At 36.7% G+C, this 25923-nt stretch overlaps 1 protein-coding gene across 4 annotated transcripts; it reads right to left on the bottom strand.

Annotated features, from left to right (window-relative positions):
• Nucleotides 1-289: 289 nt before the first annotated feature.
• On the bottom strand, nucleotides 290-25861 carry ODF2L (outer dense fiber of sperm tails 2 like). Of its 4 annotated transcripts, XM_039727241.1 has the most exons (18): nucleotides 25480-25861; nucleotides 24623-24688; nucleotides 17943-18059; nucleotides 16515-16664; nucleotides 16126-16188; nucleotides 15824-15895; nucleotides 13941-14057; nucleotides 10953-11138; nucleotides 9543-9652; nucleotides 7954-8089; nucleotides 7293-7403; nucleotides 6014-6118; nucleotides 5264-5410; nucleotides 4668-4724; nucleotides 3494-3579; nucleotides 3248-3410; nucleotides 2224-2349; nucleotides 290-1580 (listed from the first exon to the last, which is right to left on the bottom strand). In XM_039727241.1, exons 3-18 carry the CDS (start codon nucleotides 18045-18047, stop codon nucleotides 1452-1454), a joined length of 1863 nt encoding a protein of 620 aa, XP_039583175.1. In that variant the 5' UTR covers nucleotides 18048-18059; nucleotides 24623-24688; nucleotides 25480-25861; the 3' UTR covers nucleotides 290-1451. The 4 variants fall into 4 exon arrangements, with proteins under 4 accessions (XP_039583175.1, XP_039583176.1, XP_039583177.1 ...); XM_039727242.1 differs by lacking the exon at nucleotides 24623-24688; XM_039727243.1 differs by lacking the exons at nucleotides 24623-24688; nucleotides 25480-25861 and adding an exon at nucleotides 18603-18630.
• Between the last annotated feature and the right edge of the window lie 62 nt (nucleotides 25862-25923).

The raw sequence follows: 25923 nt of genomic DNA on the forward strand, positions 1-25923 counted from the left end.
GTTCAAAAAGGAGCTGAGTAAAACCAAATTATTCTTGTGACTATCAGCCCTATTTCTATCATGCAAAAAAAAAAACCCACACAAACAAAAACGGAGAACCATAAAAAGAAACAAAACAAACTAAAAAGGAAAAAATAAAAATCTAATTAAAGGTGTACAGTTTTTCAGTATGAGCTCTGGAAAACCACTAATGAACTGGATTGAACAATTTATTTCTAAACTCTTTCCTTCATACATGATGACTTTCAAAAGGTTTTGATATTTTATAAGTAGCACAATCAGAACTAAATTAACCCAAATATTTGTGTGTGTGTAATGCAAATCCCCCAAATTTAAAATAAATATTTGCTACTAGCATGTCATATAGAATAAATGACAATTTTATTTTTAAAAAGTGAACAGAGGCATATTGTATTTGTTAAGATGGATAAGCATTTGCAAAAAAGAAAGGTCTGTATTCAACACATTACTAATAACTAACAATGAAATAGAATGGGTATTGTCTACGCATAAACAAACTTAAGGTTTTGGTCAAAAAATAAATATTATTTAAGTACACATTGTAAATCACCTATATTTAACTGTACTATTTTTAAAAACATAACATAGCATATATCTACAAAACTAATTAGAATTTAGAACTGAAATTAAATCAGGAATTGTTTCTTGTATTAATCCTGCATCAGCTGAATGTTTACATGTGTTTTACTCGAGGCACAAGTCAGTCTTATTGAACAGCAGCCCTTGAACTGAGAAAAATACTTAAATATCTCACTGGAGCTGCGTGAGATATTTAAGGGTATATCAGCACCTTCAGAGCTTAAACTATACCTGTATCTAAAAAATTTTCCTGCTCATATTTATAAAATACTATTATAGTGAATTCCTGAGCATAATGATGAGATGTAGAGGAAAATGGCTGGATGGGACAGCCTTGTGGTGGTAACTCTCCCATGCAGTGTAGGGCTATACTGGGGCTAAACTGCATAGGAAAAAAGGGAAGGAAACTAATGATCTCAATTTTTGCCTGTTTTAAAGGTTAGATGTCATTGAATTGAAAGGTAATCTGTGACCACCTGCATTTACCATGGACTAAAGGCACTCAGGTAAGATTTTACAGCCAGGACATTGACAGACCCATTTTGTGTGCACACCCCAGACATACCCACCTGCTGCTGCTGTCATGCACTGGCCTTTGCATGCTGTGCCATGGACAACACAATGGTTTCTGACAGGAACATCAGCTCCATTCCCCATGTGTGCCCAGCCAACAGGACACACAGCCATGGCTGACCTGTTTCTCCTGCCCACAACAGATGTTTTCCTAGGGAAGAATTGACATTATAAAATGTTATCTGTCAAAATAATGTAAGGCCTCAATGGCTTTGCCTCCGACAAGACCAGGAGCCCAATCTTGACAAGTTTCTCTACTATAAAATAGATTAAAGAATTCAGCCAAACATTGTTACATATGCATCTTTCAAAAACTGCACATAATTCTGTATGCTCTGGTTCTTGATCACTGACTTCTGTAGGCTGTTCTCCAGCTCTTTCAAATGTACTTCATGGTGCTTTTCATTCTAATGAAAAAAGAAAAATACATAGAAACTTAGAAACAAAAAATAAATCAATGAAAATAATAATCTGAGACACAAAGTACCTACTTTTTATAGCTTTATTTACCTGCAAAAGTTTTCAGAGGCTCCACAAAAGCAAAGGTGTTAAAAAAAGCTTCAAAGGATTGAAGCTTTTATTTATGTTCAGTCAGGACCAAACTGAACATGTTAGGATAGACTTAGAATAAAAAAAAAGCCTATAATAATTCATAAACATTATAAATTCAGATTACTGTTTAACTCAGGAAAGAAAAAGAAGCTATCACTACATCATTATGGGATTGTTATGCATCTAATCAAATGTAGATATGCTTACTGAACACAACTGATCTGAGGGAAATTACAACTTCATACTTTTTTTTTTGTCTTGCAGGGAAAACTTGACTGAGTAAGAGTTGTAAACTGAATGCTCTTCAAGTGATTCAGTTAGACTGGACATCTGTTAGGTTGTTGGGAAATGTCCATGTACAAAGTATATTGTCAAGTTGAATTAATTCACTGCTCTGAAAAGTGTGTCTCAAGTGTATTTTCAGTAAAAGGAACTTGTTTTTGTAAATGGTGACATGGTAAGTGATTTCTTAAATCACAAACAGCATTATTTACTCACATGGTGAAATAAGCAGAGGAGCTGTTTTTTTTCTTCTTGCCTCTTTCTCACTTCAGCTTCAAGAAGCAGCAGTTTTGTCTGAAAGGCTTGTTCTTTGTATGACATTTTTTCCCATTCTTCAGCTACCTATAAAAGTAATGAGAGCGAAAAGATATATATGTTATATATATACACATACAATATATTTTTAAATATATATGTATTACCTATATATTTACTCTTAAAGCCCAAATCAAATTCTTTTCTTATCTCTTAACATTAATAGCTCTATTTCCTATTATTTAATCTACTACTGAATTTATTTCCCATGCCCAGGGCTTAAACAAACCTGAGAAATATTCTGGCTAAATTTGAAAGGTGTTTCAATTTGGAAAAAAAAAAAGTAATACAGTGGGAGAGGAACACTTTTTAGCTCAGTTTTCTCAAAACCAAAAAAATATCCTCAGCAGTGAAAAAAATCAGATGGTTATTTCTACATTTTTAATCTGAAATTACAACTTCATACATTTTTTCTGATTAAATATAATTCACTACAATCTAAATTCGTACATTTCCTCTTGAATTTGATTAACTGTTTACATAATTTCTACAAATGATAAAATTCTACTTAATATAGAAAGAATGCAAATTCTTCATCTAAAAAGAGAAGTATTTCAACACAAACATTCTTGTGGGCTTTTATAACAAAGAAAAGAAAAGGTAAAATTAAGCTTTTGCACAGAAACTTTTTGTGTGGGATTTAATATAAGGTGGTTAAAGAATTTTGATTTGTCAATTAAAATAATGATAATAAAACATTGGTAAATTGAAACTTGGTATTTATTTCCATAGTATCCAAACCTGACAAAGAAATTGAATTGTTCCATCCTTATTTAAAATATGCAGAGATTCACAGTAACTGTTTAGTATTTCTCCCTAACTGCAAAATAGTCTCGTCCCATAATTTTTTCTCAAGCTATTTTTAATGCTCTTTTTAAATAGAAAGTAGCAAACAAGATTGAGAGATGTATTAAATCACCAATACCATTTTTCTCCCTTCTTCCAAAGCAGATTCAAGTTGTTTGGTCAATGCATTATATTCTGCAATTTTCTCTTCAAGCTGCAATTTGCTGCTCTGAAGACTCTCATCTTCTTTCCTGAGCTGGTAAGCAAGTTCTTCATTCTGATATTCCACCTGTTCTAATTGCCTTTATGCAAAACAGATCAGTGCATTATAATTCTCTATAGCAGAAAATCTAGGAATTAATTTTAATCAGATTCTTCAAGTTACCTTTGAAGATCTTCATATTTCTTTTGAATGTTACAGATCTCTCCTTCTAAGCAAAGACTGCCCATAGAAGTTACACTATGGTTATCCTGTGAAAATGACAATTTGTTTCTAGTTGAAGAGACCTGTATACAGGATCTTACTGGAGAAAAGTCTCTCCATTAAAATCCAAAAAGAAATGTCATTTCAGATAAATGCTATGTTCATTTGGACAAACGCTATACTATAATCAAGTAAACATTATCTTGTACTATTGTACCTTGTATAATTATGTTAAATTAGTAAAATACAGCTAAAGTTGGAGACTAAAGTTTTGTCTTTCAGACTTTTCAAACTTAAGGCTGAAAACCTGCTATGCAACAAAGTCTTCTCCTGCCCAGCATCCACAGTGCTAAACTTTTACATGTTTTCTTTCAAATCTCAGTAGCAACGAGATTATTGCTCCTTCTTCCACCCATCAACAGCATGTTGGCAATAAACAGGCACATCAGCAGCCTGTGGGTGCCAGCATTTAAGGGGTGACCACCACCATTCTTTGGACTACCTCAAGCAGTCCCATCCAGCAATTTGAGCCCATCTGATTGTGTTTATCAGAATTACAGACTGTTCAGGTAGCAGCAGACTGGTGGTAGCAGAAATTAGTCCAGCTGAACTCAGGAGAGGTTTTCTGCAGAGAGAGCAATTGCTCCAAAAGGAATTTTCCAAAATTCTGGTCATAGAGTCAAGGGTAAAGTACATCAATCACAAAGACTTAATCCTGAAATTTAACTACTGTTCCACCAGACTAGTGCTTATATTCCCAATTATTTTGCTATACTTAAGAGGTTTTTCTGCACTTTTCCAAGTAAACACGTAGTTAGATTAAAACAACATACATCATTTTATATGATGTATAAATTTTGCACCTCCAAATTAATTATTGCTTAAGTACTTTAAAATTTAGGAATTGATAAACATTCCTGGAAGAATCAAAAATCAAGAGCAATGTTTTATATAAAGTCTATAGGACCACAGAGATTCACAGTACTTCACCTGCAGTTTTCCTACTGACATAGCAGGGTGATTAGGCCCCTTTCCCACCCCACTAACTTAAAAACCTTTGGCATTTGTGCTCTTCTGACTTAAAAGGACATTAAAATAAAGACAAAAAACAATAACAAAAAAACCCCAAACCTACCCTGCCATAGAAATTGATGTCAGAGAAAAAAAGAGTCCAGGAAAATTCATTTTGAGGCTTTAGAGAAAAGACAAGCATTAGTGTTAAATACAGCTAAAAATGCAATTATCCTATTAAAGCATATTTTAAAAGTACTTACTCAACTAAAACATTTTAAAATATTATACATCATGAAGAATATAATTTATCTGATTAAATATAAATTTGCCATTAAAACCAAAACTAATGTATAATAAAATTCTTGTACTAGATACAAAAACATCTAGACTTGCATTTATTTCCAAGGAAGAATTCTGCAACACATCTCAGGACATATGTATTCAAAAAGATCAAGAATATACTCATTCTAAAATTTACAAGTCTTGCCACATAATGAATTCACATAAATACCGTTGGCAACAGTTTTATTTGCATTATCCAATTTCCACAGAAATTGATTTATGATTTATGAAGATGTCCACCGAAATTTTGATTAATGAAGAAAATAACAAAGGAAACCTCACCACTGTCACACACACCAATAGTAAAGTGCCCCAGTGATTTTTTTTGCACATAATTTTCTCATTTATCTTTAGAAATCAGCATGTTCTAACCACCTGAAGCTCCAGCTCCCTGAGGGTTTTGCATTTCTGCACACGGATCCTTTCCCAAGCCAGAAGCTTTTGCTGGTTCTCCTCAGCTGCTTTCAGCAAGTCACAAACATGTTCTAACTCCTTTAACTCAGCCTCTGTTTTGTGCCTCACCTACATCACAGGAGAAAAATGTAAATGTAAAACCATAAATTAATTGTAATACTTAATGGATTTTCATGTAGGTAATAAAGACAAAATTCTGTAGAAATTACATATCATCTATTTTATAAAATACTGACAAAGAGACAAGTTCTTTTCTGATGCTTAAGAATGTGCTGTCTTCCAGTGTTCAGCTCCATCTGCTGAAAAATTTATAACTCATCTCTGTATGGAGTCTCAATCTTAACTGTTAGTTAAAAAAAAAAGAACTTACAATAGGTTTGCTTCCATATACAACTTTCACAACCGTTCTGTCAAAAAGATATTTTGAAAATCACCAACAATAAAATCACACTTTTGAAAGTGATAAAGGAATTCTGGAATTCTAAAATAGTACCCAAACTACTTAGTAATTGCACTAGGAATCATTGCTCAATTGTTTGCAATTGTGTAGTATCCAAAAAGCACCAGCTTTAGATAGCAGTGAGTAAAACTCTCAGAAATTTAAAACCAAGAGATGGTACCTTGTGACTTCTAACAATATGACAGAAATATAGAAAAGATCTGTGTCCTACAGAATTGTTTGGAAACATTCTTTATTACTGCAAAACTTACCTTATCTGCTTCTAAGCATTTGTTTTCTGTTATTTTTCTGTTTTCATTTAAGACTGTTTTATATCTGGATTTCAATTCTTTCACAGCAATTTGTCTTTTTTGTACCTAGGACAACATACATTTTTCACATACATTTGCAAGGTCCTTCATTTAAATATAGAAAAAATAGCATCATTAGTATGAAGCATAAAGGAAAACCTCTGCCTTCTAAATAGTATCTCAAAATTTGTCATTATTTTCATTATCCTACTCGTCACAGCAAGTACAAAAGGGTTACCAGGTAAAGAGCACTGTCATATCAGCAGTGTGTTATCAACAATGGAGAATGAGCTACAGTTGTGCTGTAGAAGCAGCCAGTGTGACTCACACCTCTCTCCCCACATAACTGTCACTGACACTTCCCATCTGGAGTCACTACAGCCCTGAGCTAGGGAATTTCACTCCACTCACTGCTTAAGGCTGGCTGTTAACTGGAACTACATCTACCATCTTAAAGCTGGCAGCAACTTTAGTTGTGATGATGCATTCCAAAGACAAGGCTCTCTGGCTCTACTCTAGGTTTTGTATCATGTCTTTCTTTTCTCTTGTCAGTGATTAAAACAAATCAGTAAGTGAAAAATGTCAGTGAAATTGTGTCTATACTATAGCATAAATAGATACATATTTGAATCAATGTTCTAAAACTTCTGTGTGAATAAAGCCAAATACAAAAAATTGATTTATAAAAAGCCCATTATAAGTTTGGTTTATATGTTTCACTGGTATTTCTATGTTGATTTATCCACTGAAATAAAAGAACTCATATAAACCTATACTCATAACCCTAATATATATTTCTTCAATGAAGTTGGATTTCTTGAACTTACTTGAATATTGATACACTCCTAGGAATATGAAGATAAAATATGGCCAAGTAGAGGTAAAATATCATCAGTATATCCACTGAAGACACCAGACTCAAACTTTTTAAATATCTAGTTTACTGGGTCACTAACCTGCTTTTTAGCAAGCCAATCTTGTCAAAGCAATCTTGTCTTGTTGGCTTCAAGTGGGCTTCACACAATTCAGTACAGACAATGTGTACTTGTAACTGTGTGGAGACTATTCTTCCCCATGGTCTGTAATAGCCATTTCTTCTTTCATACTCAATATTACAAAAATATTACAATCCCCATGACAACAAAATGGATTTATTACAAACAAAACCTTTACCGTTTCCTTAAAATGGCTTACAAATTTTAAAAAAACATACTTGAAGATTTCAAACATGGTAAGTCACCTCATTTTTATGCTGTTCTACAAGGTTTTCCTGCAGCTTTGCTTTTTCTTGCAGATGAAGCAACTCATATTCAACAGCCACTGTACTTTTCTCCAATGCAGCAAGGGAAGCCTTGATCAAAAATAGAAAATATAAAAAGTTAAGGGTGTTACTAAAATAATGCATTCTACAATATGATATTACCAGCAAGTGACCTGCTGGCACTAGGAAGAGTGATGTAAGTATTTTTCCTGTCAAACAAAAAGGACAGCCTATAGCTCATTTGTCAGATCATGAGAACACTTATATCAGATGATAAAAACCTGCAAACTATTTCAAAATTGAAATTAATAACCGAGGTAACCAGTTCTTTAATTTGAAAGAAAGTTTAACAAACATAAAATAACAATTTCTACTTAAGCAATTGTGGAGTTATTGACAGTAAAATAAACAGCATCCTGATTAAGTAGATATATCATCAGACAACCCTGTTCCTAGCTTTGCCATAAATTTCCACTGGAAAATTCAGTATCTCATTTGTCCTTACTATTACAAATGGATGGCAAACCTTATTCTGCAGGTTTGGAGTCTCTAGACAGAAGGTCCAAGGAGAATTAACGTGGTTACTTCATTAATGTATGAGAAATGTAGAGCCATTCAACAGAGTGATTTATAATCTCACCTTTAATTTTTTGTTTTCAAGGCAAATATTTTCATTTTCAGAGTTAACGGCATTTAGCTTTTCAAGAATTTCCTCTTCTGAGCTTCTTCTCCATTCCTCCCTTCTTTCCACATTTTCCATCAGGCCTCTGATCTGACTGGTAAGACAGGCAAGTTCTTTATAATACACAATGCTTCCAAAACTCTCAGTATGAAAATTAAATTGAACCTTAACACATTCTACTTCATTGTGTATATATATATAAAAAAAGGAGGAATGCATTTATGCATCCAAATCTACGTATATTCTGAAATAAACTCTCTGAAAGAGAAGAGTTTCTACTCTTCCTCTCCCAAGGAATGTGTCTTAGCTCAATTAGAGAACACCAAATGATACTTCCAAGAAAACTCTGTACATGCACACTGTACAAAATGTAATTATATTGAATTTATAGGGTATATCACATAATGTCCTACTAAGAACAGTCCTTAGCTACTTTAGGAATGTTGCTTTCCATTATTAAAAGCAAAATTATGCTATGCCCCATTTTTTGGGGTTTTTTTTTGGTTAATGAAGTTCACAACATTTGTTTTGCTGTTGACAAACAAGTCTTGTTAGAATGGCACATTTCAAACAAAGACTTGTATTTTCAGCTGAAATGAAAATAGCAAAACCCAGATGGAAGCAGAATGAGTATTTGTTGTTTCTTAGATGCCTTCCTATATACACTGGACCAACAACGGGCTAGACAGATTTCTGGACTGATGTCATCCACCTGCTCTCTGGTTAAATCTTAAAATCTACTGCAAGTATTTTCAGAAATGCCAGATTTTCTGGGGCAAAACCAAAATATTTAAGTAATTTTAATGTGAGCTGTTAAATACTTGAGCATGAAGCAAGTTCTTTGTGAAATAAACATTTCCTCAGACCTGGAATAAAGACATATAACAGTTTCTTTTGCTGGCTTAAATCATAGTCCATATTTCTAACAACAGAAATGTTAAAAGGATATTTGTCACTGCCTGCCCAAAAAATAACATATCCTTCATGTACATTAAGATTTGGCTGTGTAGTTTGGATAATTTTATTCTGCTTTTCCTTACATGAGTGAACTGTTTGAATGGCATCTAAGAGGAACCCTTCTCTATCCTTTACTGAGGTTAGTGGACATTAGTGGAACTGTAATAATTAGTGGAACTGTAATAATTTGACCATCACTAGTCAGAAGTAGGACCTAGAAGACAAAGAACCTTCTTCTATTCTGTAAACACAAGGGTTAACACTCAAGCTGTTGAATCAGTTATTAATCAGTGGTTATGTGGAGGCTGCACAGGAGCTGCCAGCAAGTTCAGGCTGATCAGAAGTATGCAGGAAAAAGAATATGTTCCTTAATTGTAAAGAGAAATAAAGCTTCAAAAGAAGTGAAATTCAACAGAGAGGAGGCTAAAGATCTTAAATTTATTCTTATTTCCAACTTCCAAATTTTGCTCAGAATTTTAAAATATTAATAAACTCATTTACATTGTCAACACCAAGTATTGCACTACTAAATATCAATATCCTGTGACCACAGAAATAAATAAACAAAAAAGACCAACAATCCAACTTACTTCTCAAGATCTTCTATTTGAACTTCTAACATTGTCTTTTCTTCAACTATTCTATCGTGCTGGTTTTTCCAGACATCAGAGGCTGACAGTATCTCACCCAGTTTGACTTCCTAGAGAATGCAGAAATTATAAATTATGTAATGAAAGAATGCCACTGAAGAATGCCATTTAATTCTACAAATTTGTAGATAATAGAGGTATTTAATATAAGATGGTTTTATTGGATCTCCCTTGTACAAATCAATATCAATTTTCTCTCCTCTCAAAAGAAAATCAACAAAATTACCCATATTTTTTAAAAATCAAAGTCTAACTATAGACTTACTTTCAAGGCAGAGACATAGTTAAACCATGGTACTGTATACCAACTGTAGAATACAATACTTCAAAATTTAAGATGACAATCTTTTCTTACCAAAAAAATTGTCTTCAACACATCTCTACTACATATAAATTACATCAATTAATAAATGAATAAAATTGTGCCGAAATATTTTAAGAATAAAAAATGCTAGCTAGATAAGAAATGAAACATTAGGTAAAATCCCTTAAATTAATATAGATAATTAACCAATACAGGCTATCTTGAAAATACACCAGGATTTCAATGAGGAATGAAACAAGTGTGACTACAAAACATCAGAAGTTCAAGAGGTATTTGCTGTCCCTCTGCACTGCTAATTTTAGTTAAAGATTCACTACTGCCTTCTCACAAAGATCCAAGAACACAAAAACCATTATTAATCATCTCCTGGTACACTAAGTGGAAAAATATACCTTTAATACTGACATATCCAAAATAATTATAACACATCTAGGAGTATGAAAACATATTCTTCTTAGGAAATCCAAACAGGACAATAAGCACAGTTCTGATGCAGCTGGCCTTTTTGAACAATTACAAACTATTGATAAGCAAAGCAGGGAACAACTTGGATTTGGATTTTGAAAAGGTTCAGAGTAAGCAGCTTGGAAACTAGAAGCTAAGTAACCACATGAGACATCACACATTAATAAATAAAGAAAAGTAACACTTCAAACCTCAGTCATGGACTCTCAGTTAGTACACTGTATTTCTGAGTGAGTCAGTGCTTATCCATAGAGGACTAATAAGAAGAGCAGGAGAGGTTTAACCAAAAGCTGATGTCACTACTCTTACTTCCTTCAGCTTAAAATGTTCAACCTCTTGACTTAAGACAACCACTAAATTTTAACAAAACAAAAGCAGTTAATAGTAATAGCTTTCAGGACATCTATAGCAACCTTCTCCTTAACAAATGAGCAACAAAACAAAAGACATACTAGCACAGCATAATCAAACAAATTTTTCTATTTTCCACGGGTGAAAGTATTTCAGTTGTTCAATTTCAAACAATACAACACAGCATTGCTCACAGCATAGTCACTCACATGTTCTTTTATTTTAGAGGTTACATCTTTCACAGCTTCTTCTAAGCTCTGAGCTCTTCGTTTCTGGGACCTTATTGCTTTTTCCAGAGCTATCTTCTTTTGCTCACTTGTCTCCTTTAAGGCTAACTTCTGGCACTTGTATTCACCAATTTGATGTTTCCACTCTGCTATTTTATTTTGTAGAGTCTGCAGCATAATTAAAATCAACTCTTCAAATTCCAAGTCTTACAGATAATTTTGTGCTATAAAATAATTAGGAACAGCTGTTACATTTATAACATCTGTTTCCATATAATCTTGGTATCTCAAACCTTGTGGTTGATACAAGGAGCTAGCTAAGTACAACAGTCGACAAGAAAAGCACAGAAAGTAATTACAAAGATGAAGAGGCTGAGAAGGTGCAGGAGAAGGCAAGAGTAGGGGGAAGACAGCAATCTAACCATGTCTATGTGCTCTTGCAAATGAATGCAGAATTTCCATGTACAAATGTAGGACGTTAAACCTATCTATGAGAAGGAAAATAAAATAGTGTCATCAGACTATTTCTGTAAAGAATATCACGTTAATGATATGCACTGATGTATTAGAGTATGTCTTAATGATGCTACCAATGATATGCACTGATGTATTAGAGTATGTGCTCTGAATCTAGTGACACACACATTACTAGGTCTGGAGATAGGCTGTATAACTGTATATGAAATTTTATTATGAAAGTTAATATCTTGGATTTGTGTTTTTTTAAAGTCAGGAAGCTAGGAAAGGTTGGGATATTTTCCTAAGTATATGTACTATGATATGGTTTGTGACTAGATGACAATATACTATTTTCTTGTAAGATCTCTGATTTTTTCTTTGCATAAAATGGCCCCACTTCATTAATGACACAGATTTGTTTAGTGAAGAAAGTATTTTTTTTAAACAATGAAGCAGAAATGCATTTTAATGCATTTAATAATACTATGAAACATGTACAAAGCAGCCAAGATGGGAACTGGGCTCTATGATGGCCATTATATTATCTTTCCTATTGCTGTTTTTATTTCTGACTAGCTAGATGTTTACATCACTCTGATGAAGACTGATCCTATTCCATGCAGGAAGCTGATCTCTCTAACTTCATGACTTTCATATTTTTCATCTATATACCATATAAATATGAATGGAAAACAACTACAGACTTTAAAACACTACATGATGATATTCATTAACAGCAATACCAGACTGTTTCAAGAAGAATCTCAGATCCACTTATCAAAAATGCTACTAATAGAAAATTAGTTTCATAAAGACAAGTTTAAATCCTGTTCATATCTCTTACTATTCTTCCATCAAACTCCAATAATGTAAGCAAGCCAGCAGTGTCAACTTTCTCTTCAGTGATAAATATCTGAATTGTGGGAATGATTAATGCATTTGTTTCCTTCCTTTTTGCCTCGGTCTGACACTACATTACTACTACTAGTTAACTACTGAATTTGTGACTGTGCCAGTCTTATTCAAGACACTCACTGACAGTTGCTATAAAATATGCATATTATGCATGAGGGGATATCTCTAAGTACAGGTCCTGATAATGGCCCCAAAACTTTTACACAATCAAAGCAAAATGTATGTGGTTTTCCAAATGAAAGAAAGATGGTCTCAGGTACTGGGATTCAACAAAAAGCAGATGCACTACTTCAAAAAAAGAAAAAGGAAATTACAAAAATATATAAAAATATATAAAAAGTGGTTTTTCTGTATAAATGCTTACAGGGCACCTAATATACAAAGATGTGACTTAAGGTGGTGGATAAACACTTTCAATAAACACAGCAAACAAAATTTCAGTGTATGTATGGATCTCAACTGTCAGTATAAGTCAACAGCTGCTATCCCCTATTATAACCACAGGAGGTCAGAATCACACTAAGAATAATTGCTTTGGGCATTAGTGGGTGAGGTAAATTCGAATTGAGAACTAATTTCATAGTTCTAAGCTTTTGCAAGCTTTTGTCTAGTTATTAACAAAATCATCTCCATAATTTAAGATAGCAAACGACTTCAGCAATTTCTGAAAGTGAACAAACCTTTTAATTAGAGATTGAATGACAATACAGCTGCATTTCAAGTTATTTTATCTAATGAAGATGTTGTTGGAATTCTATAATTGTACTGGTAGAACAAGAAAGCAATTTTTATTTAGAAGAAAACATGAGGCATTTATGTAGACATAGACGTGATTTGAAATTGCCTTGATACAGGTTGGGTAAACATCTCAAATTATTCAATTAGCAGGGGATGTATGCTAGTAAAAAAGTTTGAAAATTAGAAATACATTGTTTTTAGCCAATGTTTTCTCATTCATGTCTATGTTCTTGACAAGTTTCATATACTGTATTCTGAGGCCACATACAGCTCCAGCCTTTCACACATGACCTCCTCCTTGCCTCTTTCTAAAGCCAGTGACTGATTCAAACACCCAAATTTAACTTGTTCTTTTTAGAACAGAAAATGGAAATAATTTAACCTACCTTAAACAAACTGAGATTAGGCATTAGTCTTATGTGTTTCACTTTCAGTCAGTATTAAGAGACTTATCAATTTTTCACAGACAACAAGAAACAGGGTGTGGCTGTCACTTCTTTTAGAACAGGAAGTCACCATAGGGACTTGCTTATCTCTTGGCCATATGGAGACTTTTTTCTAGACAGTACAGTTAAGTGAGTGCAAACACTTCTATGCATGTTTCACTTTGCTTCACCAGCACTGTACAAGTGTGCATAAGTTGAGAAAACTAAAAAAAACCCAAACCAACAAGCAACCTTGCAATTCAAATAGTGGTCAGGCAGATCTTGCAAAACATAAATGCTTATGATTTTAACTGTTTGGGATTTTTCTTTTGCCAATAATTTGATTTCAAAACAGGCCACAGCAAGGCTTTGATTTGTTTTTTGTTTTTTTCTTTCCTCCAAGAAACTGAAACACAAGTAAAAATATTTTGACCTGTATTTTCACTTTTAATTCATAATTTTCTGCTTCTTTTCTTTCAATCTGACGCTGCAGGTGAGCTTGTACTTCCTTTACTGATCCTGACAAGCGGTTCCTTTTCTGTATCTTGATCTAGGAAAGATAAACAAATTTATTAGACTATGCTGTATGATGCTCTCTGTATTTTTTTCTACTACGCTGTAGTTTCTAACTGACATTTGAATGTCCTCAAAGCCTGGAAAAGATAAAACATGCTCTACGAGTACATTCACAAGCAGTAACTTGCTACTAACTGTATTAATGTTAAACAGAAACCACCAACTTGAAACCATTTATGTATAAATTTATGTATAATATTTAATCTGAGTTTAAGTAGCAGGAATAAGGCCTGGAAGCATGAACTCAGGCTAAGGAAAGGCATCCTGCTAGCAGGATGACTAACACTAAGCCACACTGATCAGCTGTGCTTTGACTAATTAGACCTGAACTGACCTTCATTAAATTCCAAAGACCACCATCTCCTATTAGAACTATTGATGCATTTAATTCAAACTCTAACTTTGGGGGATATGCAAAACATAAGGGAAGAGGAAATTTATGTCACCAGCACTCAGGTCAGATGATTCTATGAAATATTTTTCAACTTGATTCCTTTGGCTCCTTCTAAGTCAGAAGTAATAAGGTAGGTAAGTACTGTATTATCAGTATAGACTGTAAGAGACTACAAGAATGTACCAGTGGAAGTGTTCATTATAGACACCAGTAAGAAAGGCAGATTCACTCAAGTGCTGATGGAAATGCCATGTATTAAAATTAATGTAAGAAGGAACAAGGGGATAGCATAGAAAATTATTTATCCTTTCAGATGCTAGGCACCCTAAATTGTTCAACATTAGGTAGTCTCCAGTCAGGGTATGGTATGCCACATAGATCCCCATCATCACTGAGGTCTTCTGGCATTGGGGTCTTCAGAATTTTATAGGCTCTTCTGTTCAGCATTTCTGTTCTCAAGCAAAAAAGGTGTTTCTATGAAAATATGCTCCTTCAATTCAAAAAAAAGACAAGGACATGATAAGAACCCCCACAGGCTCCTCTATTATGACCAGCTGGTTAAGTTTATTGAGCAGCCAAGGGATATGTTCATTTGGTTAAGCAAAAAAAAAAAAAAAAAAAAAAAAAAAACCAAAAAAAACCCCCCAAAACCAAAAACACCACCTCTTAAAGAAAACCACGGCTCTTAAAAACCTGCAAGGAGTTACAAATATCAAAGTACACTGCTGTCCCCTGAAAGGTTTAACTGAGCCCATGCTGTCCCTCACTAATGCTGAACCATGCTGCATGGCACACACACAAAGTGCCCTGGAGGTATTCAATCTGTAACACATTGCCAAACTACCAGTAAAATAACTTTCAAACTTTTACAGTCCCCTCTTATACAGGACAATTCTTCCCTTTCAGTGCTGGTTTTTGCACTGAGCCCCTTCTTTTTGGTGTAAAGAATGAATGAGCTCTTGCCAGACTTGTCAGCCTCAAATGATATTAGCTCTGTTGCCTGTACCACCTTTCCTAAAAGAGCCATGGAAACCAACTGTGAACAGTATCTGTTTAGCTTACTCCCTATTATTCCTTATAAGTACTTTTTCCCCAGAATATTGCAAATCAGTAAATGAGAAGTCAAAAGCTACCTTAGGATATTAGTGTTAAGAATAACTGTAACCTTAGTTGATTTGAATACAGTTTTGATGGTTTTAAGATAATTCTGTAGGAAATACCTTTCATGATCTTACTTTTTTCACAGGTCTTTGAAATAATTCTTTTACTTAAAATTTATATTTTTTAAAATTGGGAATCTAGTATGTTGGAACAAAATATTCATTCTAATGGAACTGGTCACTCACTTTTTCACACTGGAGCATGGATGAAAGTTCTTTAATCTGTTTCTCCCTTTCAAGTATTTTTTTCCTGAGATTCTTCATGGGAAAAAAACAACAAAGATATCATTTTAATGTCTGTATACAACAAAGCGTCAGAAATGCACAGTGATGAACATTTCAGATGTAAAACTAAGATCCCATTTTGTGATGGTAAATCAAAAATACTCCCACTTTGCCACTCTTACTGGAAATTTTATGACTTTCTAAGGTAGCCAATTTCAGGTATTCAGCATAGAACAGAGAGAATCAAATTTTAATTTACTTACAGTATTCTGAATTTCACTTTCACTTAGCTCCTGCATCCAAGTGTCAATGCTTTTACTGTTTAACTGCAACACAGGAAACATTAAAAATTTCTTCTGATTTGAACCGATTTTGTATTTTTCAATGGTTTTAAATTGTTTACACATATTTTGCTATATTTTTAAAGCTGGTACATATGACTAGAAAAGCTCACACACTCACAAACTACTTGGTGGCTAAAAACGAAAGATTTTAAGCTCTAAGAACTTTCTTAGTGCACAGGACATAACAAAAAAATCTTCCCACAATGTGTCTAATAAAGAAGATTATATGACTACATGTTTCTTTCAGACTAGTGTAAGAAATGCACATTTCCATTGATTCTTTGTTTATGCCTTATATGTTTTCTTACTTGGTGTTCTAGACTGTCAGATTCTTTGCTCAGATCAGTAAAATACTTCCCGTCTTGGATGGCTGTTGTAGTTCTGTGACAATCCTTTTTATCTGGCTGAATCTGTGAACAGAGTTTTCCTGTTTCTTCAGGTGGTACACATGTTTTTCCCTGAAATAGCATTCATAATTATGTAACATTTCATTTCACTCACAGTTAGGTCACTGATATTGCTAATTCAAGGATATCAACATAAAACAAGTCAGCTCCTCCAGAGAATCCTTGAAGAGAAAGTTTAAAGATCAAAGAATCATTTAGGACTTTCAACAAGGATAAAAGCCTGACATACCACAGGATGCACTCTCAGACAGTTTGCTCACAGAACACAGCTAATCCACAAGGCAAAGGCAGACTACCTCCAGTAATGGTGAAGGCCAAGACCTGCTCAGATTCCAATGTTGCTGTTTTTCACAATAGACTTCTTCCAGTTTGGAGCAGCAATGGCTCTCCTCTTTTCCCAATTTGGAAAAGCTTTTCACCAGGCCTGGCTGCTCAAGAAAATGATACTACCCATGCCATGACAAGTCCAGAGCCATATCAGACCTAAATGAATCCCATTCCCCCCACTTCCTTATCAGGTACCAGCAACCTGTCATCACCCTCACCTCTTCTCCAAACACCTCTCTCCTGCCTCTACCCCAGCACTCCAGAATGACTGATTCCTTCACCAAGCACAAAGTTATCTGTTTACTTCACTCAATGTTCCACTGACTACTCATTCTTTTTTTCAGAAGCAGATTGTGTTGCCTTCTCCACCCACCAGGACCCATTTCTCCTGTGCTCAGCCTGCATCAGGCGCATCTCCATCAAAAGGATTTGTCAGAGTAAGAGTTTCAGTCCTTATATCCATATTGCCTTTCATATAATTGAGAAAATGAGTAAGAAATTCGGGAAGTTCCCATCTTAAATAATCACTTCCTCACAGAATCAGAATGCAGACTGCTCTGTTTCCAATTGTTGTCTGACAGCAAATAAGTACAATCAAACATCTAAGGTTTTTTATTTTACATGTGCGTATGTGTGTGTCTTGTTTTATTACAGGATTAGATTCCTGGCAGACCTCAACTTGTGTAATGTAATGCAACTGTTGTAGCTTTTTCCTGGATATAAAACCAAAACCAAGTTCTTGAATTTAATTACTTCCAGTGAAAACAGCACCTTGGAAGATTAAACATCATGCTTGATTTATCATAGCAAATCAATGTAAGCAGAAAAGAACAAAGAAGAATTTTTGCCATAGTTTCTGTTGCCATGTCCAGCACTGTCATTTAGCCAGTTTTTGAAATATCACCTACTTCACGTCCATAACTAGGAAGTATATTTTTAACCTTGTTAACAAAACAAATACAATTTAAAATATCAAGCCCAACAGGAACAGAAAGAACTTGCCTCAACATTGTGAAGAACAAACTTTTCCTGAAGATCAAAGTCCAAGGAAGGAGCCATACAGTCATGTACAGGTAAACATAAGGATGCTTGTGATAATGACGACATTTTGATTTAATGCTGTATAACAAGACAATATATGTTAACATATATTAGAGTTCCACGAATCAGTAACTGAAATATTACTGGCATGCCAGGTTGATCCTGCTACAGTAGGACTGCTGGACTGGACCAAGTAAATCTCAGTCACAGCAGAGATATAACATAGCTAATGCACCTGAAATCTTCCACAAGAATTCCCAATTGGCAATTGCTCAGCACTGAATTCACAAGCAAGGTTTGCAGAAAGCAAATCCTTCCACAGCAGAAAACGGAATGCACTCGAAGGACAAAGTAAAGCTCACAACTGCTATTTCCCACTTCCACGCTCCCCAGCACCGAGGGGAGGTTCAGGGGCACAGGCCTGGGCCCGCTCGGGCTCTCACCTCACCAAAGGCCCCCGCGCCCGCTGCCGGCGGCTCCCGCCCCTGGTGTCCAAAGAACCGGCACCCCAGCACCGCTCCTACGGGGCAGTGTCCCCTCAGCACCCGTCCTGTGGAGCACTGTCCCCTCAGCAGGCCGCAGTGGGGCAGTGCCGCTCAGCACTCCTCCCGCAGCTCCCACCTGCGCCCGCCGCTCCTCGCCGCCGCCAGCCGTTGCCGGAGCAACGCGCCGGTGCCATTGCCGGTGCCATTGCCGGTGCCACTGCCCGTGCCATTGCCGGTGCCAGCGCCGGTGCCATTGCCGGTGCCATTGCCGGTGCCGGTGCCAGCGCCGGTGCCATTGCCGGTGCCATTGCCGGTGCCCTCCGCGGGCCGGCCGTGCCCGTCGCTCCCGCGAGCACCCGCTGCGGGCCGCATGGGCCCTCACCCGGGAGAAGAGGGGCGCGCGGGTGGGCGCGAAGGTGCCTCAGGAAGCGGCCGTGCCCTTACTCGGTTGGGACGTGTCCCGCGCACCCAGGAGATTACTGTCAGCAGGACAGAAACCTGGAGACCTCTGGGGAACTTTAGATCCTCCAGATGATTGCTTTCTGGGTGTTTCCATTAATTTTTAATTTTTTTTTTTCTAAGGTTAAACACAAAGTATTCATATAACCTGACTGTATGTGACGCTGTTTTGGCAATACATTGTCAAACACTGTAGAGAAGACACATATTTTTAGATAACCACATTCAGACGAGGTGGCAACTCATAAAATATCTGAGACACTGCAATAGATGTGTGGAAAGATCACTTGCAAATCATAAATTGTGCAAAACTGAGTGATCATGTGATACAAATATGATCATTTGTACAGGTGCAAAGGCAGACATGTACATAGACACATATACTCATACATAATTATAATTAGTACATTTTGTTAAAAATTCATACTGATAGAAATATTACTTTTTAATATTCTAGGTAATAGCAGTGTCAGCAACTTATACTAAAAATAAGCTTGAGAGAAATAATCAAAACAAAAATCGAACACATCCTTTGGCATCCTTTGTAAATATGCCAGTCTGTATTTTTTTCTATTGCTGGCAAAGGAAGTTCAGAAAGCAGATACTCACTTCATATACTCTTTAGAGAATATTACCTCGCCCTGTGTGCTTGGTTATAAAAATTAAATGCTAAATTTCAACCTTTTAAATTCAAGTAGACATGAAATCACTTCATTATCCATTCTGGAGTGAATGCCCGATTGTACCTGAATTCCAAAGGAGATTTTGTCTTTGCATGTGCAAAAGGCCTAAGGCTTTGTTCTCTGTAGGACCCACAGCCTGGAATTGAGAATTCACAGTCTCTGACAGACCTTTGCTTCAGCACCACTGCTACGAGCTGTGGCTTTGGTACCCCATAGCCACCTCAGACAAAATTCCTAATTTTAGCTGCCCAGAACTTGCGGTAAGATTGGCTTATTTTAAAAAGAAAGCAACAAGTTTTCGGAACTTTCTGGTCATAGTTTATAAAATACCACAAGCACTACCCAGCAGTGAGGGCTAATTAGCATGATAATTAGCATTGCACTCTGTACCTCCTAAACAAAGAATGAATTACAAGTTTCAGTCCTCAAAACCACGTTTTAATGACAGTGGCACAATCGACAGAGTAGAAAATAATTAAAGGAAATGGGACACACAGCTCCACAATGACATAATTACAGGTCTTATTAAAAGAGATGTGCTTGAGAGAAGCTTCTTTAGATACCACAGGAACTGAGTATTTGTCACAGCTTATGACTTCATCTGCTCTAAAGGTATAATTGAACCTTTCATTTGCACATCAAAAATTCATTACTCCAGTGTGTTTCTTTGTTCATTGGTTAATTTTGGCAATAGTCTGCTACTGCAAAAGCTGCAGATTTGCTGTGACACTGTTAATATACTGTTCCTTCCCCATCCTTGTATGCACTGCTCAGTGCAGTACTGACCAGATTTGGTTTCTCCAGCAATTCTTAGGCACTTGCTGCCTCACACAGAAGTGGACATCAGGCAGAGACAGAGTACCATGTGTTCAGATCTAAAATTTCACTTTCCCAAGCAATAATCAAAGCTGTAACTTCAGTTCATATCAAAGCCAGAATAGCTGTCATTTTAGAGTAGAAAGATTCCTTTGGAGAAAAAAGTCAGAGATGAAGCATTATTTGCTAGTACTAGTTCCCTCTAATTGCTTTTATGTCAGTGAATGCCATTTCAGTCTGAAATATCTCCTTTCATTTCCTTCTGATAAATCTTCTTATTCCATAAGGGAGTTCTGCTGCATACAAATTATTTGATAGGAACTACATTACACAATTTGAATAAATAGGTTGCAGCATTGTTCCTGTAACTACTTCCTAGAGTTATGTAAAAAAATGACATTACATAGACAATCCCTGTGATCCAGGACAACTCTTACTTCTCTGGTACACCCAGTCCTATCTGCCTAACAAGCACAGAGCTGCAGTAGTCTGTGGCATGGAGGCACTGACATCTAGTGGGCTTCAGCTACATTTCCAGTTTTTCTAAATGTTCCAAAAAATCTGACCTTTATATTAATGCTTATTTAAAAGTACAATCAAATATGAACAGTTGGAGGTTGAATTTATTAATTAAGTATGACTCTTACTATAGTAGCAAGAGGAAGATTTGTTTTAATTAGAAGCTCATGTTCACAGTGCTGTGTCCATAGTAAAAGCTCTGAAGAAGTCAGTTCAAGTAAAGCAGGATTGAACATTTCCCAAACACCACTGCAAAAGAGAGAAAAAATTTTGCTGTCATGCTTTCAAGTTTTTTTCCCCCAAGTTTTTTTTTTTCTGTCGAGTCATGCTTTCTGACAAGCAGATATAAAATGACAGGGTAAGGCTTCTGATTTCCATTATTATGCTTATATGTATATATGTGTGTGTATATATGTGTATATATATGTATTTCCAAAAGCTACATGGGCTGCAGTCCCAGTTGCCAACACAACTGCCACATGCCAGCTCAAGCTAGCAAGAAAAGATGTGCTAGTTGATGTCAAAACCATAAAAACTGTTCTCAATCTGGTCTTCCAAATTCTCAAGATATTTTCAGCTTCCAGTTTCCTACATGGACTTCATGATGTTCCATGAAGAAGAGAAGTTTAATTATTCCTATGCCACATGTGGAGAAACTGTAGAACCATGTGGTGAAACAACTTTCTCACAGTCACTATTAGGGAAGTGGTAAAGCTGCAAATATACCTCCAGTTAGTAAACTATAATTGCATAGTAAAAGGAAGAAGCCCAAAAATTTTATTTCTATTTCCACAGGGGTCATTTCCTCCAAGTATAAGATAGCCAACTTCTTCTAAGATAGACAGCTGGGGTGTGGGACTAAATTATTATCCTTCATGCTCCAGGAAAGGACAAAGACCATGACAACAACATATGCTATACCTAGTCCAGTTCCCTGAAATATCAGGACTTTTGCCTACTGAATGTTTTGCCAGTTGCTGCATGCAATCCTAGTACAACTCCAGTTCAAGTGTTTAGGGGAAGCACAGCAACAGCTGCCACAAGGACCACTGAAAGGGTGCACTAATGTGAAAAGGAGCATGAATTGTCCCTCACATCGCTGCAGTTTCCGAGCGGAAGTGTGCTGTTGAGAACAGCTGCTTTCTGGCTCTGTCAAATCCAGTCCCCACATTTTCCATGAAAGCCTGATTGTACACAGGCCAGGCAGCTGGCATTACTGATTTTATAATCTTTGCCTAGTTATTATCAAGCTAAGCTTACAGTTGTTAATGTTGTCAAAGAATCTACAGACACACACAAACAAATGCCCTTACCTATTTTAGTACAATAAGTTTTGATTATTAAATAGAGATTCTGCTCCTTTTATTTTTATATATCTTTTCAATACATCAATAAATGGTAAATCAAATTTACACACATTTATCTGGAAAATCTGGTTCCAGGATTGCTACTATTCTTCAAAGTATTAGCTGGAGTTCTGCAGGGTCGTGGCTGGTGCCGGTTGTGACTTTGCCAAAACTCTTAATTTCCCATTGCTAAACTGCATTAAATGATTACATAAATATGTTAAGTATTAATAAAAAATATATTATGCAAATATGTGCTTCAGTTACATAATCATGAGTGGGAATAGAAGTGGTGTACATACACACAGTGACACAATATGTGACCCTCAGTGTATTACAGAATTAAATAGGTATGAATTCCAACAAGGGCACTACATTATCGGGATTAGATGTGCTACCAGAGTGTGTCTGCTTCCTTTACGGTGTTTTCACAGGATATAAACTGATTTATGAAGGCATTTCTGGGATTGAATTTTTCAAATCTTTGACTCCAAAGCCTTTGGCGTAAACATTACCTTCCCATACTGTCAAAAAGCAGTACTGGGATTCATTTCAGATCTAAGCTATTACTCTTTACATCAAAATATTTTAATTACACTCTAAACCTTTATATTAACATAATTTTCATTGGTTAGTTTGGGTTTTCTGTGCAAATTCTATTTCTACTCATAGGAAGGGATGCTTCAGGGTCCATTTATATCCCGCAGTAAAATACTATGAAAGGTTATTTCTTCTTTTGGGGTATGTTACAAGAAAGGCTGAAAATCAGACAGTAGGCCAAGTTATGTTGTTCACCATACTTTCTGGTACAGTGGTCACCCACCTCTTAATTCTCAGAGATTGTGCACATGGAAGGCTTTAATTTCTTTTTCAGCCTGAGACAATTCTTCAGCCTGACAATCTTATGGCTCCAGCACTTTTACAAGTGACCTTCCCCAGACTTCAGAGCTACTGTTTGATGCTGTTCCTCCAGCACAGCTCCCCAGCCCTTGCAACTGATTTTCTCAGAAGGCATTGATGTATATCTCTACACACTGTGCACGCTTTGAATTCACCTTCAGCACTCCCTATGTCAGTATCTGGCTTGTAACTAAGCCTCTGTGCTAAGGTATGGCTTTCCATACCTGGGCCAGATACATCACTTTATCCCAAACCCAAATCCTGACAGTGCTTTTGGGTCTGAAGAGTACTTGTAGAGAGGGACCTGATTTCCTACTAGAACCAGCTGTTGAAGCTTCCAATAAGAACTAGGCAGACAGCCTCTATGTGGTAATTTCTCAAAATGGCAACAGCAATCTCCAAAATAAGGCTGTTAACACCTTCTAGAATGCCAAAAAAATTTCCAGAGTTTGTCCTGAACAGTACATAACAGGCCTACAACACACAAAGAAAGAGAATGACAAGGAAGGGAGAAACACAGTAGTGTTTAAGAATAGTAGAATACTGCAGAATTTCAAAAGCATGGAAATCCAGGTTGTGATCCATTAAATGAATTTATTTATAAATTAAATACAAAATGGGAAAAATTATCTGAACTAGAGTTTTATGTCAAATGTATGATCATGCAGTATAACAGATCTTCCTCTTGAATAAGTGTAGTAATCACTAGCTGGAGATTTATTTTTTCCCTCTCACTCACATTCTGAGCACTTAGCATTCATAAAAAGGGGAAGGATGTTAAAAGTGAGAACTGAAACACCAGATCCAGTGCCAAGCAACCCATCTGTTAGTAGTGGAAATACTTGCTACATAAGGCATTTTCCTAAGAAGCAGTACCACTCTGTTTGGGGTTCCTCAGGAAGGCAGCAACTAAAAGTAGGTTTTCCAAATCCTACAAGATCACTCTAACCCATGGGGGCTTAAAGGATGGGAGTCTTGTTCCTCTTCCAGCCAGCCATTTTCAGAAGGAAAAGCAATACCAAGGACACTGGGCAATGTAACAGAAAGCAGCACTTTCCTCTGGCAGGCAAGGCTCAATGTCATGGGCAGCAGCAGGCTGCAAGTTTCAGGAAGAGACAGCAGTGTGTTGATTTGGGAAGAGTTAGACCAACTTGATGGCTGTTCACTCCAGCCTGAAAACACCACACAGCAGGGCGTTACTGGGGTACTGCAGCTGAGCTGGTGCTTCTGCTACAAGCTCAGGCACCACTGCTTTCAGTTGCTGGGCATCTCGTTTTGTGGAAATCCACCAATGTGAACTGCTGGAACTTAGTGCCAATGGAAGTTATAAAGTGAAATAATTGCATCTGTAGATCCAAATTTAAAATTTTTGATGTTGATGTCTTTTCACATATGCTAAATTGATATCACAATGTATTTTAACCAGCACTTACATGACTGTAATCAGCTTTCATCAGGTCATATAGTACTGGGCCTTGAAAGAGAGACTCCTTGGACTTCTGTATGCCAGCAACATTAATTTTAGGAAATAGAAAAAAATTTGTCATATACCTTTTATATGCAAACATTTATACCCATGTATAAACTAGACAAGCTGAAAAAGGTAAAATTATTCAAGAAAATGAAACACACACACACAATAGCTTTCAGGCCCTGTTCTTAGCAGGATAAAAGGTGCAACAGGAACTGTACACAGCCTGGGTTTTGTTTTGGTTTTAATTCCTGGAATCTGACCGGCATGTAAGCAAGATTGCTTTGATTGTTAGCTATTTCCCTTCTCTGGAATTCACCTCTTGTCATAATGCCATAGGATTTCCTTTGACTTTATCAAATTCAGCCACACATTACTCACTATTTGGATTATGAAATAAATTACTTTACTGAACAACCAGGATTATTTTCAAGCTGGGTATATTAAGCTGCTGCCAATGATGCCACAATGTAAATGTTTTCTAATTCCCGGCTATATCAAAGGTCCTTTCTTTTCTTCTTGAATATTCAATATACATACAGAGAGATGTTAAAATAATGGAAATTACTAAAAGTAGAGACTACCTTCTCCTGATTTGCTTGATTACAGCTATTGAGTTTTGCTACTGTACTCAAGGTTCTCAAAACCTCTCTTTGTGATGTTTTGGTGCTAATGCCTAGTTGCATCTCAGTATATGTTTATCCAAACGTCTTTTAATAAATGCTTTCTTTCTGAACGACTGCTTAAAAATTCATCCCCAGTTTACATTCTGACAGTTTATCCGAAAACTATTTTTCGTGAAGACAAGGTATGACTTACTAAACTCAGGACACAAGGAAAGGGAGGGGAGGCGAGACTTGTCCTCTCAAGGGCCGGGTCGGAGGGGCGCAGCCCCCGGGTCAGGCCGGGCCGCGGTCCCTGCGAGCGGCGGCATTTCCACGCTTGCGGCACGGACAGACGGGCCCGGGGGTCACCGACAGACGGGCCCGGGGGTCACCTCCGCCCGCCCGAGGGGACTCTGCCGGTGCCGCCCGCTCTGCTAGCGAGTCTTCACGGCAAAGGCCGCGGCCGGCTCCCTGAGCCTCCTTCGCTAGCGGGCAGGCTGACCCGGCCCCGAAGCAGCCGCAGCCTCCGGGCCCCCGATAACGCTCGGGGATAGCCGGCAAGAAAATTCCGCCGGGCCACCACGGTCCGCTCGGCCACACCACCCCGCCCCACACCGCCCCGCCCGGCCGGGCCCGCCGCGGGCTCCCGGCTCGGAGG

Source organism: Passer montanus, unplaced genomic scaffold, assembly GCF_014805655.1.
Source record: "Passer montanus isolate IOZ18808 unplaced genomic scaffold, ASM1480565v1 scaffold60, whole genome shotgun sequence".
Classification (NCBI taxonomy): domain Eukaryota; kingdom Metazoa; phylum Chordata; class Aves; order Passeriformes; family Passeridae; genus Passer; species Passer montanus.